At 41.5% G+C, this 16,897-nt stretch overlaps 1 protein-coding gene and 1 non-coding gene across 4 annotated transcripts in view; one reads left to right on the forward strand and one right to left on the reverse strand.

Annotated features, from left to right (window-relative positions):
* Positions 1-16,897, reverse strand: part of LOC124165778 (cuticlin-4) — a 261,659-nt gene that overhangs the window by 12,378 nt on the left and 232,384 nt on the right. For all 3 annotated transcript variants that reach the window (XM_046543272.1, XM_046543270.1, XM_046543273.1), the window contains one exon: positions 14,220-14,548. In XM_046543272.1, coding sequence (XP_046399228.1) covers positions 14,220-14,548 — 329 coding nt within the window. The remainder of the gene's footprint in view (positions 1-14,219; positions 14,549-16,897) is intronic.
* Trnam-cau lies at positions 9,622-9,694 on the forward strand. Its single transcript has one exon. It is a non-coding gene; the product is annotated as a tRNA-Met (tRNA).

The following is a 16,897-nucleotide window of genomic DNA, read 5'->3' on the forward strand; positions in this document are numbered from 1 at the left end:
GTACGATACACTCGGCGTATCATCTGTAGATTCTATCTAAGTCTCACCCCTCGATCTGCGACTGTTTCACATTCAGGGACAACGAAAATACAGGCTGCTTAATTTATCCAGGAAAATAAGGGGAAGTGTAGATTTGAGAAAATGTCTTCGCTCTGCTCGTCGAATTTCAATGCAGATTTGCCGTCAGAAAACAGTGAAGAAATGTAATAACTGCTCTTCTACGACTCGAACCCAAAGCCTTAGAGCGCAAGCAGTGGAATATGTTTGAGAGGGAGGGAGATATTTATTGGGAAATTAATCCGCAATATAGAATTAAAACACAAATTACTTTTTTCACAAAATAATTAGCATAAACCGCCAATTTAGAGCCATGAAAATCCAACATTTCCGTATCCCCTTTCGGCTGAGGCCTCCCATGAGTTGAAACCTACACGCGCCACTGAACGCAGGCAGATGGTTTTAACAATCCGTGAGGTCGAAATAATAATAATATTTTCCGTCCTTACCGTATCGCTCGCGATCGTTGGCAATATGTACCCACTTTCACTGTTGCGAGCCCCGCCCTCAGAGCACCGACTAAAAGCAGGTAGCCCACGCAGGAAAAAATCGTGCACAGCGGCGGGGAACGGCAAACGCGGGCGCGCAAAGGAGGACGCCCACGCCTTTGGGAGGAGGAACATGGACGACGTGCGTCTCTCTCGTCATTGTTGACAATGAAAGCAGTTGCATGGCGGAGTTTCACCCCGCCAAACCTATTGCTTCGCTCTCGACAGCTCGAGTCAAAATAGGTGATACCGCGCATTTTCCTACTTCACATTCAGAATAAATATAATTTTTTAAACTGCTTTTATAGCAAAGAGGTTTATGGGAAACACAAATGCCGCAGTAGTTAACATAAATAAAACTTAAATTTCCACAATTTAATGTGTGTAGGGCCTTTTTCTTTCCATTCACGCCTATTTAAATTAGCAAAATGATTAATACAAATACTGATTGAAGAAACAACTACGGGGCTGAAATGAACTCTCTACGGCCCAGTGGCGCAGCGAGGGGGGTTTTGGGGGATAAACCCTCCCCCCCATAGCTCAGATAAACTTTTAAGTTTAATCCATTTACTTCATTTGATTAATATACTTTTAGAGGAGTGAAAGGATTGATAAAATATCCCTCAGAAAGCCATAAAACTCACCATTGTGAACCATTTATCCTAAAAATATTCTGGAGGAGGCTCCCCGCACCTCCCGCTTATCCTGGCGGATATACCACACACCCCAGATCAAGTTGCGCCTAAACCACCCCCCCCCCCCCCTTAGCCTTAATTTCTAGCTGCGCCTCTGCTGCGGACTACTATTTAATGTGAACCGTCCAAATTACTATGAATAGCAAAATAAATGATAAATGCATGTTTACAATTTTTGATCTAAATTTGAAAGGAGAAATACCTTCGATATTGTCGTGTCATAATGCTAAGCCATGCTTCTTCAAATTCGATCATGTCTTCTGAGTTCTAAGTGGGTTTCTATCCGGTTGAATCACCTACTGAGCGAGTGAGGCTTCAATTACTAATGCGTTCGTGGTATAATAGAGTATCCTGCAATTCGCGAATCTTGTCTTTAATTTTAAGCATTTTTTCCCTCTCAACTTTTATTTTCCTCGCACGTGTCCTGTTTCTGCGAAAACCCCACGCACCACGGGTCGCCAGCCAGCCCACTCTACAGGACCATTTTAAGAAGCTGTTGGGGTGGCGTCCCGGCAGACGCCAGCACTGAACGCGGAGGACGAAGAGTCAGTCTCCTAGCCTGTCGAATGGTGGCCGACCGCCAACTTTATGCAGTGCCCACGCGAAGATTCGGAAAATAATGGGTGGGACATACCGAATACGGAATCGCTAACTCGAGCGAGGGTGAGAAGTGGCAGGGGGAGGGGGGCGCCGACGAGGCTTCCTGTGATTGGTCCACGCTGCCAGTTGACGCAACTTTTTCCTTTCCTTTGGATAATAAAAATCGTGGCTTTACTGAGACGGGGAAGACGCCTTGCCATGCGTAGGTATTGTCATCGGATGGAAGGTAGATCTTTGCCAAGAAAGCGAGTGACTTCACAAACAGAATATGTCTTTCTTGCGCGAATACTCATCACAGAAGCATTGCGTGTGCAAACGGTCTCTTATGTCGTAAATGCAAGGCCAAAGAAAGCACGTAAAAGATTGGCTCCCCTCACAATGTCTTCCATGGGAATGCAAATTCGGAGATTACCTACTCGAAGGGCAAGCGAATGTCGCCGAAACGGGACGGTCCAAATGTTTATCGAAGCAAAATCGCAATAAGTGCCGACTGAAACTTTCAGTTGACAGGGGAAGCAAACGCACCTTACATAAATTGCTTGATTTCATTGTGTCCCACGTCACATGCATTCACTATTTAAACTGAATACACGATTGAGATTCGCGTGACCGAGAACTAATTTCCAAACGTCTTGAATTGTGGAGACCGGAAGTTTGGACGGCGACTGGCCACATATAAGACGGATAAGTAACGTAGAAAAACTAGATACAGAATTAAGGACAAATCACTAAAAAATTATTTAAAATATTACTTCGCTAGTGGAGAGTCTACCTTGGATTAAAGCGCGGTCGGAAAATTAAACGATGAGGATGGAGGACGAGAATAAAACCGGAGGCGTTCGAAGAGCGGTTGTGGAGAAGAATGGAGAAAGTGAAGCGGAAAGGTAGGAAGAGGAACGGCGAAGTGTTGGACATGGTGGGTGTGGGTAGATGAGATATGGGGGTGACAGAAAGTAAGGATGGAGCGAGTGTCGAGCGGACAGGGGATGTTAAAAACAGTAATGGAGGGAAGAATGTTGGGTAAGTAAGGTGGGGAAGCAGGATGACAAAAGGGTTTATAGACATGATGAAAGGGAATAGTCATTATAGCGAGTTGAAAAGCAATGTTCGATTTGGGGAGAGGGGACAAGAGGTGTATATCGTAAACATTCAATGGTTAATTGATGACAACATTTTAGGGTAGCAGGGAAGGTACAATTAGCTTCGCTGAATCGCACGTATACCACTACGCATGAAACTCATCAGGGTGACGGGAATTTGGAGATGACTTATAGTGATCCAGCAAAACGTGGGAAAGATGCAGCTCTCGCGACAGCGGTGTGGGAAGCATCGTCTTCATTATGCCGAAGGCGGGACACAACCTTGGCGGTAATCGCAGGGGTCTCCATTCGCCCCGCGACCTTGGAGACGTCAAATGAGCCGACGTTCCCACAATTACCTAGGACGGAAGGATCCGTCACGAGGGAGTTCTTCGTCCACTACAGACGCACGTCGTCTTAACCCTTCCCACCAATAGCATTGGGACGATAGGATCTACACGCCCCCCTGACGACAATGTTCGCTAACATGGAGCTAGTGAAATTTATACAACTGGTCCGCTGGTGACCATGTAAAATTAATGCGTTACGAGAATAGTCACGAATGCAGTAAATTTTTGAGTACCTAATTTGAAAGAAACAGTTACGTACACATGAATATGCATTGGCGAAGACCCAGGAGCGCAGGCAGAAAACGGCTTCGGGGGGGAGTTCACATTGATTAATCGAAAGATTTATTCCCTCATGGAGGGCTTTTTCCGCTGGAGGGCTTTCATATCTCACAGCCGAAATTTGTTAGACAGCGCTCATACAAACAGACAATTGGTTGTAATAAGCATTGCCGATGAAAGGCATTAGCAGTGCGATTTCCGGATTTTGTCCGATTTTTGGCTACCTTTTCTTACTTTCTCCCTCATAGAAATCAGTGGTTTCTTTTCCTAAACATTTATGAGGACCAGCTTCCCATGAAAATAACGCCAGGTTTATTTATTATTCGATAGGTAATGCTTCTGAATGGGGAATAGAATTTTGAAAGGAGCATAAATTTACTCAAACGGATCAAGCTGAAGGCTTTCTCCCATTAAGATTCGTTGAGAAAGATAGGATTTACGGATGACTTCCCCTTCGCCCTTGACGAAAGCAATTAGCTGCAGACGACTCAGGATGAGTAAGGACGTTTCCAAGATTTCTGACCTTCAATGCACCGGATGTTAATTCAAACGCGGGACTGTTTTGTGGCTTACGGGGGCGTGAAGAAGTCGACAGAATCAAGGAATATTTACATAATACTATTGGCGTCGACTTCACGGTTCTTCATTCGAGATATGGAGGATATTTTTCATTGATATCATTGATACCCTATTAGCACTAATCTAAAAGGAACTAAATTCTCTGATGTTCCATCCCTCTAGGAAATTCCCACCGCTCAAACATTTATTGAATAGATACAAATGGAGAAAATTCAATTACTGCCATAGTTAATAAACTCCTAAAGAAGACATTCGCTGAGAAAAAAATCATGTAACTGGACTGAGATTCGAACCCAGATCTCCCGATTTTTGGTCAAACATTTTACCAGCTATATGAAGTTTTCAACCCCGGTCAGGTTAAATAATGCTTTTGATGCCTTCCTTTTGCGTGTACACTTTTGCAACCATGCTCGAAGGCACCTCACAAATCATTTGCTAATGCTGTGCTTCGATAGTGATTACGAAACAACAAGACTTGGGACTTGAACTCATTAGGATTGGTCGGAGCGTTGGAAAAGATGAAAGGCATTGAAATATACTATGAAATAGACAGAGCTGATGAACTATAATGTTAACTGTATCTAATATTTGAAGACGGCCTGGAGATCTAAGGAGGTATAGAACACCCGTGTAAGTTCGACAAAAACGAACGAGGCACCAGTCATAAGGTGCTTTCAATATAACTTAAAAGTCGGGATATATTATGTGCTTACTGAGAAAATAGTTACATTGCTCACTAGAATAGATTCTGAAACATAGGGGGAAGCATGTATTAGTTTCACCACGAACAATTTCTCGAATCCAACTATTCACAAAAAAGGTGGCTGCTAGAACAGGCTGCGTCATAAGGTTATTTCATTATTGATGCATACGGTTTCCAAAAATGTAGATATAATTAAGGCCATAATCTGGAATGGAATCTGAAGCAGTGTCAAAGCATCAAAGTTCAATAATTATTTTATAATTAATTACATGAGGTCAAGATAAGAGGAAAAAGAAAATATAAAAAATCATAAATTATATAAATTTGCAAACCATTGGTATGTTCATCCTTAATAATATTCTGAATAATAAGATTAATTCCCCTGATTTATTGTCCTTAGTAACTTTCCGAATCCCAAACATCCATTCGAGAAATTCATCTACTTTCTGTGTTCCTTTTCAACCATCCAATAATACAAAAAACTTGATTATTTTCAGAGCAATGGTTCTGGGTTCGAGTCCCAGTCAGGCCGCATTTTTACCCTCTGATTTCTGGCTTTTTCCATCTACCACAGCACCGTTGTCCATGTCCTTTTTCTATTCCATGTTCCTATCCCTTTCTTTCCTTACCTGCCTCCGCGACCAGACTTTTTCAGGGGCAAAATTCAGAGGACTCTGTCCTTGAGACCCTCATTCCGCAACAAAAACAGCGAAAATAACCATCTTTCCGTGGAAAGAAAGCAACCTCAGTATCCCAAAAGGTTGCTGCAAGAAATGAAAGCGTCATTGGGTGATTTCGCAGCGATAAGAAGTCATGAGCAATTGCTGTTTCCAAACTGGTTAATTGGGACGAGGAAAATATCTTTATGCGTGAGTGAAGGCCACCGAAGTAGTTGGAGCGACTTTCGTATGGCATTACCACTGAAATGTTTGATATCAAAAGCATAATAAATCAATAGCCATGATGAATAACAATACTTTCCGCCGTAATTTCCCGCCAAGCTATATTACCCTGAGCGTTGTCAATCCTTGAATTAGATCATAATCAGAGCTTAATAAATAATTCAAGCAGGGCTGGCGCCTTATATACTGATCGGGAAGTAAATATATTTCTTCCTTTTTTACAATACAAATATCTTATACGGATGGGGAAAAACCTGCGATTTGAAAGGAGCGAAAACATACATTGCAGTGTTCAAGGATAAAAACCAGAAAAGATACTCTACAACTACTTCAATTGTTACGTTTTCACGAGAAAAAATGGAAAATGTTCCCGAGATTAATTTTAACAAAAGATGATAAAAATTTAAAAGGAGAGGTGATTTCAATCCTTTAATAAGTGATTCCAACCCAGTGATAGTACAGTAACTTTTTAATTAAAATATAAGCACGAACACGCAATGAAAGTAATCCTGGAACTGACAGTTGAGTATTCAACTCATTCAATAGTGACTGGCGATACATGATGTTACTCTTTCATGATAGTTCAGATAGGAAAGGTAAGTACTGGTTTCACAGTTATTTACGATGCGATCATTTTCAATATAAATTATGATTCTTTGTATCCGAACCGGTCGCATCAATAAATAATTGTGGAAACTGTCATTGCCTCTCCTTCCTGTACTACTATTCAATTTCTCTAGTAATTAAGCTGGATATAAAAACTGAAAACATTAGGATTTTTAGGTATATGATATCCCTAATTCAAACGATTCTCTACATTTTCAATGCGATCATTTAATATTGAGCTTTGGTTTCAAACCTTCACGGCTATGTGAAACTGGGCTTCGATGAAAAGGCCTCTCTTGTTCTCCAATGGAGCAGACGACTTCAACTGGCTGGGTCATCGTGTTTCGGGCGTCCAGTTCAATCTTGTGTTTGTGCGGATTGAGGCTATTGTATTGTGTTGTTGTAGGAGATGAAAAGGGAATGAGAGAGAGGAATGCGATCTAGGGGCAGAGGCGGATGGAAAGTTGGAGCGATGAGAACAAGGCTAGGAAATCGGATCATCGGGAAAGAATTCCACCCGCGCCGCCGGAATAGAAGAAATTGCGGAGGAGAAAGGGCGAGGGAAGTGCAGGAGGCAAAAGACCACAGAGGGACCAGGGGACACTCCACTCATTCGCAATAAAACAATCGTGCGATCGGTGCAAAGCATCCCGCCACTTCTCCCTTATCCAGTCTAGTTGCTTCAGTTGCGCACTCACACCCACTGCCACTAAATCGGTGTTGTTTTTTCTCACGAACGTGATTAAATAACCTGGGGAAGATTATGTACCAAGGGAATTCTATAAATCAATATCCAATTGCCAATGAAATCCATCAAAATATGCCACCATCAATACTCAACAATCCTAAGATTGGTTTGACGCAGCCCTCCATTCCTCTCTCCTATATGCCACCACCTACCACTTCCTTGCATTTACATAATGATTACAGTGTTGTAGATAAAACCAAATATTGTAAGCTTTCCCCTTAATAGTGGCCATCACTCCCATCACACGAGATGCAAACACGACATACACTACACTAATACAAGAACAAACTTTAACAAACTTGGCCCTAGGGAAATGGGGATACGACTCTACAACAAACTTCCTCCTGATATTAAAAATATTAAAAAATTTAATGGATTTAAAATGCAATTAAAAAGGTTCCTTCTACTAGGTTCCTATTATTCTTTGGAGGAATACTTATGTGAGTTAAGGAAGGGCTTGATGTAATGTTTTACATTTTTTTCCCTCTTTGTTCTGAATGTTAATTATGTGATATCTGTGTAGACTGATTTTATGTTTTGTTGAGTAACTTATGTTTATGATTGACGTGCCTTATACCTTGACAGATACCGTGCCTTATACCTTGGTCTTTGGGCAAATAAAACATATTATTACCATGCTAGCCTTTTCATTATGACGCATGTTTCTTCTTTAATACATCATTAATATCCTGAACACTGAAACTCATTAGAGGCTTTAAACTCTCTCCCCTTTCACCTGTACTAAACAAATTGTTTTCATCAGGCCATCATGTCTCATAATGTGGCCAACTAAGTTGTCCCGTCTTCTCCTTAAGGTTTCTTCTCTTTTTTCCACTCTTCTCAGCACTTCCTCATTCCTTACACCCTCAGAAAAACCCACTTCCATCCGTATCATTTTATTATTGCTCATAATTAAAATAAAATAATACCCGGGTGATAATCGAACTCACGACCTTAAGATTATGAGACTTACGCGCTGCATACTGCGCTACCGAGGCCACATACTTATTGCGATAGTTATGTGTGCATTAGCTAGCAATTAACAGTTTTACTCGCATCCTTTGTCTACTGGATAATATATTTCCATGCCTTTGTCTGCCCTAACGCTCCAACCAATGCAACGCCTTGAATAGCACGTAGGAATGCGCAAATACATGAAAACAAGGTGGAAAAATAGCCCCTGCTCTTATCCTAGAATGAGTACCTACACGCGCGTTTGAGAAAAACATTCACTTCGAAGATGCGCAATTTCGAGCTAAATTATTAGATAAAATTGTATGAAGCGGCTCCCGAACCATCATTAGCAATTTCTTCATAACTTAAACAATTATTAGATAAAAATTCACGATACTACAAAAATATTAGCCGCACAATTAACCGAAAAATTTCATGGTACCCCCCTTACACTATATGAACTCAGTAGTTTACGTGGTCTAAGTGTTTGGTTTAAGTAGTTCTTACGGGGATACCTTAGACCAGGGGTCTCCAAAATACGGCCCGCGGGCCGGATCCGGCCCGCGCACTCGTTTCAAGTAGCGCGCGATTCTCGCTCGTTTAAGACTCTGTGAGACGCCGCTCGGAGCATTGCAGCGCTGTACTACACGTCATAGTCGCCTTCAACTGTTCGCAGACGAGAAATACGCCACCGGATACTTCAGTAGACGTTGGTATCGAATACTTCAGTCATCGGCAAATTTGCTATCCGGCCCGCGGGGCGATTCGGAACTTGGAATGTAGCCTAGATAATTGGAGATTCCTGCCTTAGACCATATAAACTCAGAAGTTTATACATTCCAACGTATCCCCATAAGAAAATTCACAAAAACAGGCCTACTAACATGAAACAGACGGCAATAGACATTGGGATCTTCCGGCCTCTGCGTCTCGGAGTCTAGAGTTCAGGGCCGTATCCAGCGGCAGAGGGAAGGGGGAGTTCTAATACCCCCCTCGAAATGTTCGGGAGATAATTTCAGGTGTGCCCCCATCGAATAAATCTAAATGAATTTCTCCTTCCCCCTCCCCCGAAAAAGAAACATCCTGGCCACGACCTTGCCTCAGTATTTTCCTTAAATTGCAGAATTTCAATGTTTTTGAGACAAAGGGAAATTTTTACAAAGGCCCACTCTATATACGTACCTACACTGAGAATTCCTACTTGGTATTATTCGACCTCTTGAAATTGAAAATTATACAATGGATCGAGAAGGGTCATGACCCAAATCGTCCTAACTTATGTGCAATCGATATCAAGATGATAGCGAAAGTTATGAAAGAGAAATTTGTCAAAAAAAGACGAAATGTGACGAAAGTGATGCGCCTTCTTAAACGAGAATTTTGTCTTTCTGCAATTAAAAACTTCAAATTTGGTCAGCAAATTTTAAATGGAGGAGAGGGTTAAAGATGGTTAAATTAGTTCCGCAGATCACCCCGACTTATCTCTCCGCCTGAATTACACTTCACTCATCGCTTCGTAAGGCATATTTCCATTCGCTCCATTCCATTTAGGATTACAAAACTATTTACTTACTACTGCAAGCCTCGGTAGCGCAGTAGGTTGCGCGTAAGTCTCATAATCTTAAGGTCGTGAGTTGGATCCTCACCCGGGACACATTTTTTACTTAAATTATCAGTAGAGGATGGTTGCGGGAGTTTTTTTAATGTTATTTTGAGGAGGCGAAATCCCATTCACCATTTGTTGATAGAGATGGTTATGATGGTGACGGCAAATATTTTTTTATTACAGATTTTTCCAATATATTTAGGTGGAAATCGTATTACTATCACCAGGAGTGACAACAATCGTCGCTTGAAGAGCGTTACTGATACGTAGGGAAGCGAAATCAAGTATACTCCACTCGAATGCAAGCAAATATATTCGTTCCCTGGCTGTAATCACACGCGAACCAGCGAGATAGGACAACGACTGAGTGATACAATCGCACATCCTCGCTCCGAGGATACGTTGCGTCTTATCTTGCCCATGGAGGGATGACAATGATTTTAGACGTTTTACATGGTACACGAAGTTGCACATCATTGAGATGTATATCGATAGGAACAAGTCGAAGAGATATGCGTTGCCAAAAGGGCGACATGTTGGTGAAAAAGTAGGCGGTGATGATAGACGATCGCTGCGTATGCACAATTTTATCGAAAAGGCGAGTGAAGAAGTGGCTTGGAAGTTGGCGCGGAAACTTGGACGCTGGGGAAGGACGAGAAAAGATTGGAGGGGTTGCGGGTGTGGAAGAGAACGGAGAAGGCTTTCCTCAACGGCTGTGCAATATTTTTAAGGACGTATTACGCCGGGCACGAAATTGAGCATCTTCGATTTTTTTCCATTGCGCGTGAAATCATTTTAGAATTAGAGCAGGGGCTATGTTTCCAACTTTTGTTCATGCATTTGCGTATTCGTACATGCGATTCACGCCATCACACGATACGCTCTGAATTCTTGTTTGATCAACAGTTTTGAAAAGTTAAAAAAAAATCATCTAAAATTTGCACAGCTACCTCATTAACGCGATGAAATGATCAGCCAGTTGCGCATCTCTAACCTAATGTGACAGAACGGAGTCTATGAAACTTTCTATTCCCAACCGGAGAGTGGAATTTGTCACTGGAAATGAAATTTTCCAATATTAGGTTTTCCCTCACTGTGACGAAGACAAGGAATTCACCCGTTTTCACTTTTTCCTCCAATTTTAGAGAATTCGCCGAAGATATTTGCCCAAACATGCGCACATAACACAGACACCTCTACGACTGAGTGATCAGCACCAATATTACAGCGTTCCTCACGAAACCACTGATATTATAATCTGGAATTCGGAGCGTGTGCGAAAAGAATTCGAGCAAAAATAACGATGCTATATCGTAATGATCTAATTGGGCGTCAAAGAAAAAAAGGTTCGCTTCCACGTTCTCACAAAAAATATGGGCCCACAATGGGTATAATACCTAATAATTTGAAAGCTATATCGCAAGTATTTGTCTATTTCGGCGGCAGCATGGAAGTCGATCACAGACTAAATGGGGAGAATAATATGCAATGGAGTTTTATTGCGTAAGAAATAGGGACCCAGTTTGGGCCTGTATTTTATCTGGATCAGAAATGACTTATATTGTATTAAAATTGCCAGAGTTGCCTTGCAGATATTTAAAAAATAATGTAAAGAACAGGAGTTACAGTGATGATTTAATTCCATCATTTTGCTTAGTAGCACAGATGGAGATAGGGACAGACCTTAGATGTAATTGCCCAAACTTGTCTCCCTCGAAATTTCGATTTCGAGGGACACAATGGCATTTGTAATGAAAAATTATCTGGCATTAAAAATCCGAAACTAGGATTAACAACATCATTTATATTAGGGAACTTAAGGAGAATGGAATGATCGTATATTCGGATGGTTCTTCAAAAATATAATTTTTCGCAGGTAGCGAAGAGCACTATCTCATTTATCGCTTAAAAATAGTAATTAAACTTTACTTTGAATAGGCATACTTCCTCCACAACTATTTTTACCATCGGATACGTTAAGCATGCAAAAAATAGAAATACCATCCCCTGCAATTAAACTTACTGAAGACCATTATTTCCACCACATCTTCACACACATGCATTCGTATCGTCAACTGTATCCGGGGATTCAATAATATATGCAGAACTAATACTTGAGGTAATTGTTCATTTCCATATATTCTAGCATTATGTAATCGTCGTAAATAGAAGATGATGACCCACCGCATCACGGAAATAATAGATGAAAGAGAAAAAGTAGCGAATTTGGTGGTAAAAGGTGATTTCGCATTAGTGTTAGGGACGAAAAAAGGATCACTTCTGTTAGAGGCACAAACAAAGAATGGAAGGTCAAAACACGGAGTCATTGACATTCAAGGAGACTCAAACACTATCACCGTTCATCAGCATTCTTCGATAATAAAAATTTAAGACCGAGATTTTATACAATTACCTCGCTTGGAAAGTATTAAATAACGTCCAAATCCGCAGTGAAAAAATCGCTGTGAAGCATCAACTGAAGCTCTCTCAAATACGTTCAGGTAATTTAATCCTGATCTGCAGATCAAATTTAATCTCTTACGCTGCAACAGCGCCTCGAATTAATCAAGGGCACAGTGAACCAACGATTCACTGCCAACTTCCACGCGTAGATGACGAGCGTAGCTGGCACCTGATCCTCTCGGCTAGCGAGACGGAACCCTTGTGACCTCGACAACGGCCGACGGATTAAGGATATTCCGTGGACTTGTGGGTGGTCGACAAGATGATGCCCATTTGGAGCAGGTTTTGTCGTGGGAGGATGATCTCGTATAAGAGGTTTCAGCCACCATCATCATCTTATGTATCTCGGATTCCGGCGTACGGTATATAGCCTCTCCTTTAAGGTCAGTGGCCATCAAGGAAGTTGAAACGACCATCGCGTGCCGATGTATAAATAAAAGAGTTCTCTCCAGTTATGGGAGGCAAAATTTGACGCCTTATTTTGATGAAATAACAACGTAATCTGCAAGGATTCTTCACCTTATTATGAGCATGCAATAGTGATTTGCTCAAAGGCCATTTCATGCTATTCATCCAAACGTAATCAGCGAGACGACATGAAGAATAGATTCTATCCCGATGAAACTTGATTCCAGATAAGGTTTGCGGGAAGTGTAAGAGTATACCGCCGGTACTGCATGGCTGCAAAGCAGTCTGACCTCCTTATTTTAAGTTTTACCACAAAAACATTGCAATCAGCCCACTTCATATTTTTGAATGCTTATCTCAACAGTTTGAACTTGGGTTGAAATACGAGTAACAAAGCAGTGAAAAGCTAATGAATACGTATTACCACAGTTAGAGAGAACGTGAGTTAAAGAGTTTCATGGGCGAAAAACACAGATGAGCTCAGAAACGATGCACTGACTGCTAGACTGAAATCCACTCTAGAGTCCCAATTGTTGGAGTCTCAGAACTTCTCCTCCTCTGCCACTCCTAAAACGACTCGTTTTCGGAAACGTAGGCGGCAATGTAAGTTATTGGCGCCTGGTGGAAGATCTGAGCAGCCCTCAACTCCGTAATACGCTAGAGAAGCATTAGATCGTAGACTGTGGCGTATTAATAGACATGCAAAAATTCAAACAGTATTGGATCGTTATGGATTGGGGGAAGATCACTGAAAAGCTCGAGACTAAATTCTCTATTGCAAGTGGTGGACAAGTCTTTGTAAATGGGTTTATTCTTGCCAGAAAGATGGTGCGAACTTCCAAAATAAAGTAACACTTTGCGCGCTTTGCCATACTCGAGTTCTTTTGTATGATTATATACTTATGATGACCAGAGGAGTATACCCGTGGATTTGAATTCAGACCAGCAGCGGTGTACTTCCTGCTCATTTTGGTTGACCACAACGCTAGAGGCTACCCGATCTAGTTTCTCCATCGCTAGATCCAAACCTGCCATTCTAGCTAGGGTGACAATATTCAGAATGGACACTTGCTTGTGAGGTTGCTTGTCGAAGTGATATCCGTTTGTGTGCAGTCAATGATAGCTCAGTGCAAGAGCTCATTAATTCTTAACTCAGACTGTATCTCCGAGCCGTAGAAATCCTGATAGAGAAAAATAACGAAAAAGAGGCAAATGGTTCCATATGGACGCTATAGAAATAGCAAAAATTTAGGCACTTTACAGAACTATAGTTGGGAATCATAGATAAATGTGGATGAGTTGCCCCGGCGGTATGGTTTCAAGGCTGCAGAAAAATTAAGGGGGAGGGAAGCAACTGCGGGGTGTACACTTGTGGCGGGTTTATATTTTGGGGAGGAGCAATTTGTTACAGTGATGTCCCACATATTTCGGACAGCTCCCATCGCTCTCTTACGCCCTTGGCTATTCTAGTTTCGGCTCCTTTGCATCTGCATAATACCCTGCGAGTCGCCTCTAGGGTGTTTGGCAGGGGGTGATGAATCACCAGCATGGGAGAGATTCCCACATGCACACCACACGATCATAAAATGTTACGCATACGGACAAATTATACTTACACATTAATCACAAGGCAAGACTTGCCAACCACATGAATGAATTCAAGCTGCCTATGAAGCTAGAGCATGCAAAACATGAGACTCACCAGATCCGTGCTCATTGTGTTACAGGATCTGAGGGGGAGGACGTATTTGATGGGTGGCGTCTCGGCGAGGAACTCTGCGAGGCAGCTGGAGTTCTTGGAGAGGCCCTTGGGGTACACCATGCCGTCGAACTTGCGTCCGGCCGCCGGGCGGATGGCCACCTTTATCTCGTCGTTGTTGCACTCGATGCGGACCTCCTGGGGAGGAGGCGCCGGCGCCTCGTCCGATGGGAGGCCCGCGAACTCGATCTCATCGTCGGGGTGACCGGGGAAAGGCGAGGAGGGGGTGCGGTAGTGCAGGCGACGGCCCTCTGCATCCCCATCGCTCACCGCTGCAACACAAAAAAAACACATCATCAGACACATGCGACATCATGTAGCTCCATTCCGAAAACGATTTCTGCCGAGGTTTACTACATACATATCTGAATACTGCAACTTACAATTTAGTATAAGTAAGTTGAGAGTTAGTTAGGAAAAAAGACGAAATGTGACAGGTCCAGCGGAAGTGATCTTAAGAGTATCTGCCAAAAATTGGGGGAGGAGGCTGAAACCCCTCAAATCCCTCCCCATTCGCGAAGATCTCACCGATATTAACCTATTCAAGCAAGGATCGTCAACTAGTCCATGCCTTCGTTTGCTAATATTCTACGCGAGTCCAAAATATAAATATTTATCAGAGACATTTTTAGCAATCATACATAGTTACAATTTGTGTTTTTAACTTCAGGGATACACACTTTCAATGTGCAATCTTACTATTGTTAGAATAAGATTATTGATAACTAGTAGTAGAGGGACCCATTCTTCGCGAATTGCGAAATGTCATAGTTCAGTTACACGATCTGTATTTGCATGGTTGTGATATAGACTGTATGTAAATGATAATCATACTCGGTTGGCATAGATTGTACCTTTCATTACAATTACGGCTACCACAACATATGACAAACCAACAAATACGTTGAAACAAAATCGCGGAGTGGACGAAAGAGAAAAAATCAAATAGCAGCACAAACTTAGTATTACAAAGTAAATTACAAAAGTATTACAAATAAGAATTGAATGAATGCCAAGCGATATTGTTCCCCATTGATTAAACAGTAATCAGCTCTAAAAGGAATTTAAAAATAGCAAAATGAGTATTTTTTCACCCAAATCCCTTCCTCCTTTGCTTGCTGTCAGGTGAGGAATCACGGTGGGGTTGCTGCTTTTTCAAAGGTTTGCTTTCCGCTCTCAACCCAAGACGCCTGAGTAATCTCAACTTCCTCAAGTGAGCACGAACAATTGATTATGAAGAAAATTGATAATTTACTCAGCAAACATACGCGAATGTTCTCCGGCTACACCATTGTTAAAGTAATAATTAGGTTGTAACCATTAGGGACAGATGGATTCCGGTGGAATATCCAACGAGATTCATTCTTCAAATCCATGAATGAGAGAATGTAAACGAAACGGTCGAGTAGAGACGAAAGAGTCATTGAAGTGACGGTCACAAAAACTATGCCCATTCACACAAAAAAGTCCGACCGCCAACACTAATTCGTGCTCTCCCTATCAGCAATGTCAACGGAAATACGTCGTTGTGCCTTCATCTTGAGCAGCGAAGGGGGCTGAGACTCTTTTGATCGTTTTATTTCGTCGACAAAGAAATACGTGATGCGTGCGCCTTCGACTTGGTGAGCACAATAAACGTCGGTGATTAATATCTGGCCTTTCTTCGAAAGCAATGCGGATCGACCTTTGAATTCACGGCAGCACGTAAGCCAACGATTAACGGGATAACGTGGCGGATATCCTTTACACACATTAATGGGATGAAATGGTCAGAAAATTGAAAATTATGGATATTATTATAAATGTTCATTAACGAGCGATACGACGGCTAAAAGTGGGGTATGCGCAGCAAAGAACAAAAAGATTTATTATCAAAAGTAACCATTATTGAAAAACCTTTAGACGACTCATTGAAATTCTTCCGCGAAAAATATTGCGGGTACTTGATCTTATCAAATGTGCAAGCCAACCTGTGGATAGTTTAATAAAATACACAGGACGATGAAACACATTTGTCTGCAAGCATTTGCTTATTTATGTTAATTAATCCTAAAAATCATACGAACATACTCCACGAAGGAAAATGATCCCTGGTAATTTGATTCCAGCCACTATAGTCTGCACGGAAAACTAATAGGATAGTGAACGCAAACATTTAGGATGCCATTTTGAATCATAGACTATTTCTAATGCAGCCATCGATTTGTGCGGCGACAATTTTGGTGATATTCATCCTTGCATAAATAAACGGATTACTTACGTTCGAGATCATCATGTTGGAAATACATTTGAGGTATGACTTTTTTTAATCCAGTGAAAGCGTATTTTACATAATTAGGGGTAAATAGATTATATTATAATTGATTATGAAAACACATTACAGGAATTACCAGCAATACTTTCAGTGTCTTCCTCCTCGACCTCTTGATCAATAAATCCATTATAAATATCGAGTGTATTTCGTCAATTTGGGAGATTCCTTGCTAAAATTTCGGAATTTAATGAAATCCATCTTCAGGGCCACATAGAAATAACAACATAAGGGCACAGCATATACGACTCATAGCTTGTTTAGCAAAATCGATGCATTATCAATAGGCATAAGTACCTTAGAATTTGCT

This window comes from Ischnura elegans, chromosome 9, assembly GCF_921293095.1.
Source record: "Ischnura elegans chromosome 9, ioIscEleg1.1, whole genome shotgun sequence".
Lineage (NCBI taxonomy): Eukaryota > Metazoa > Arthropoda > Insecta > Odonata > Coenagrionidae > Ischnura > Ischnura elegans.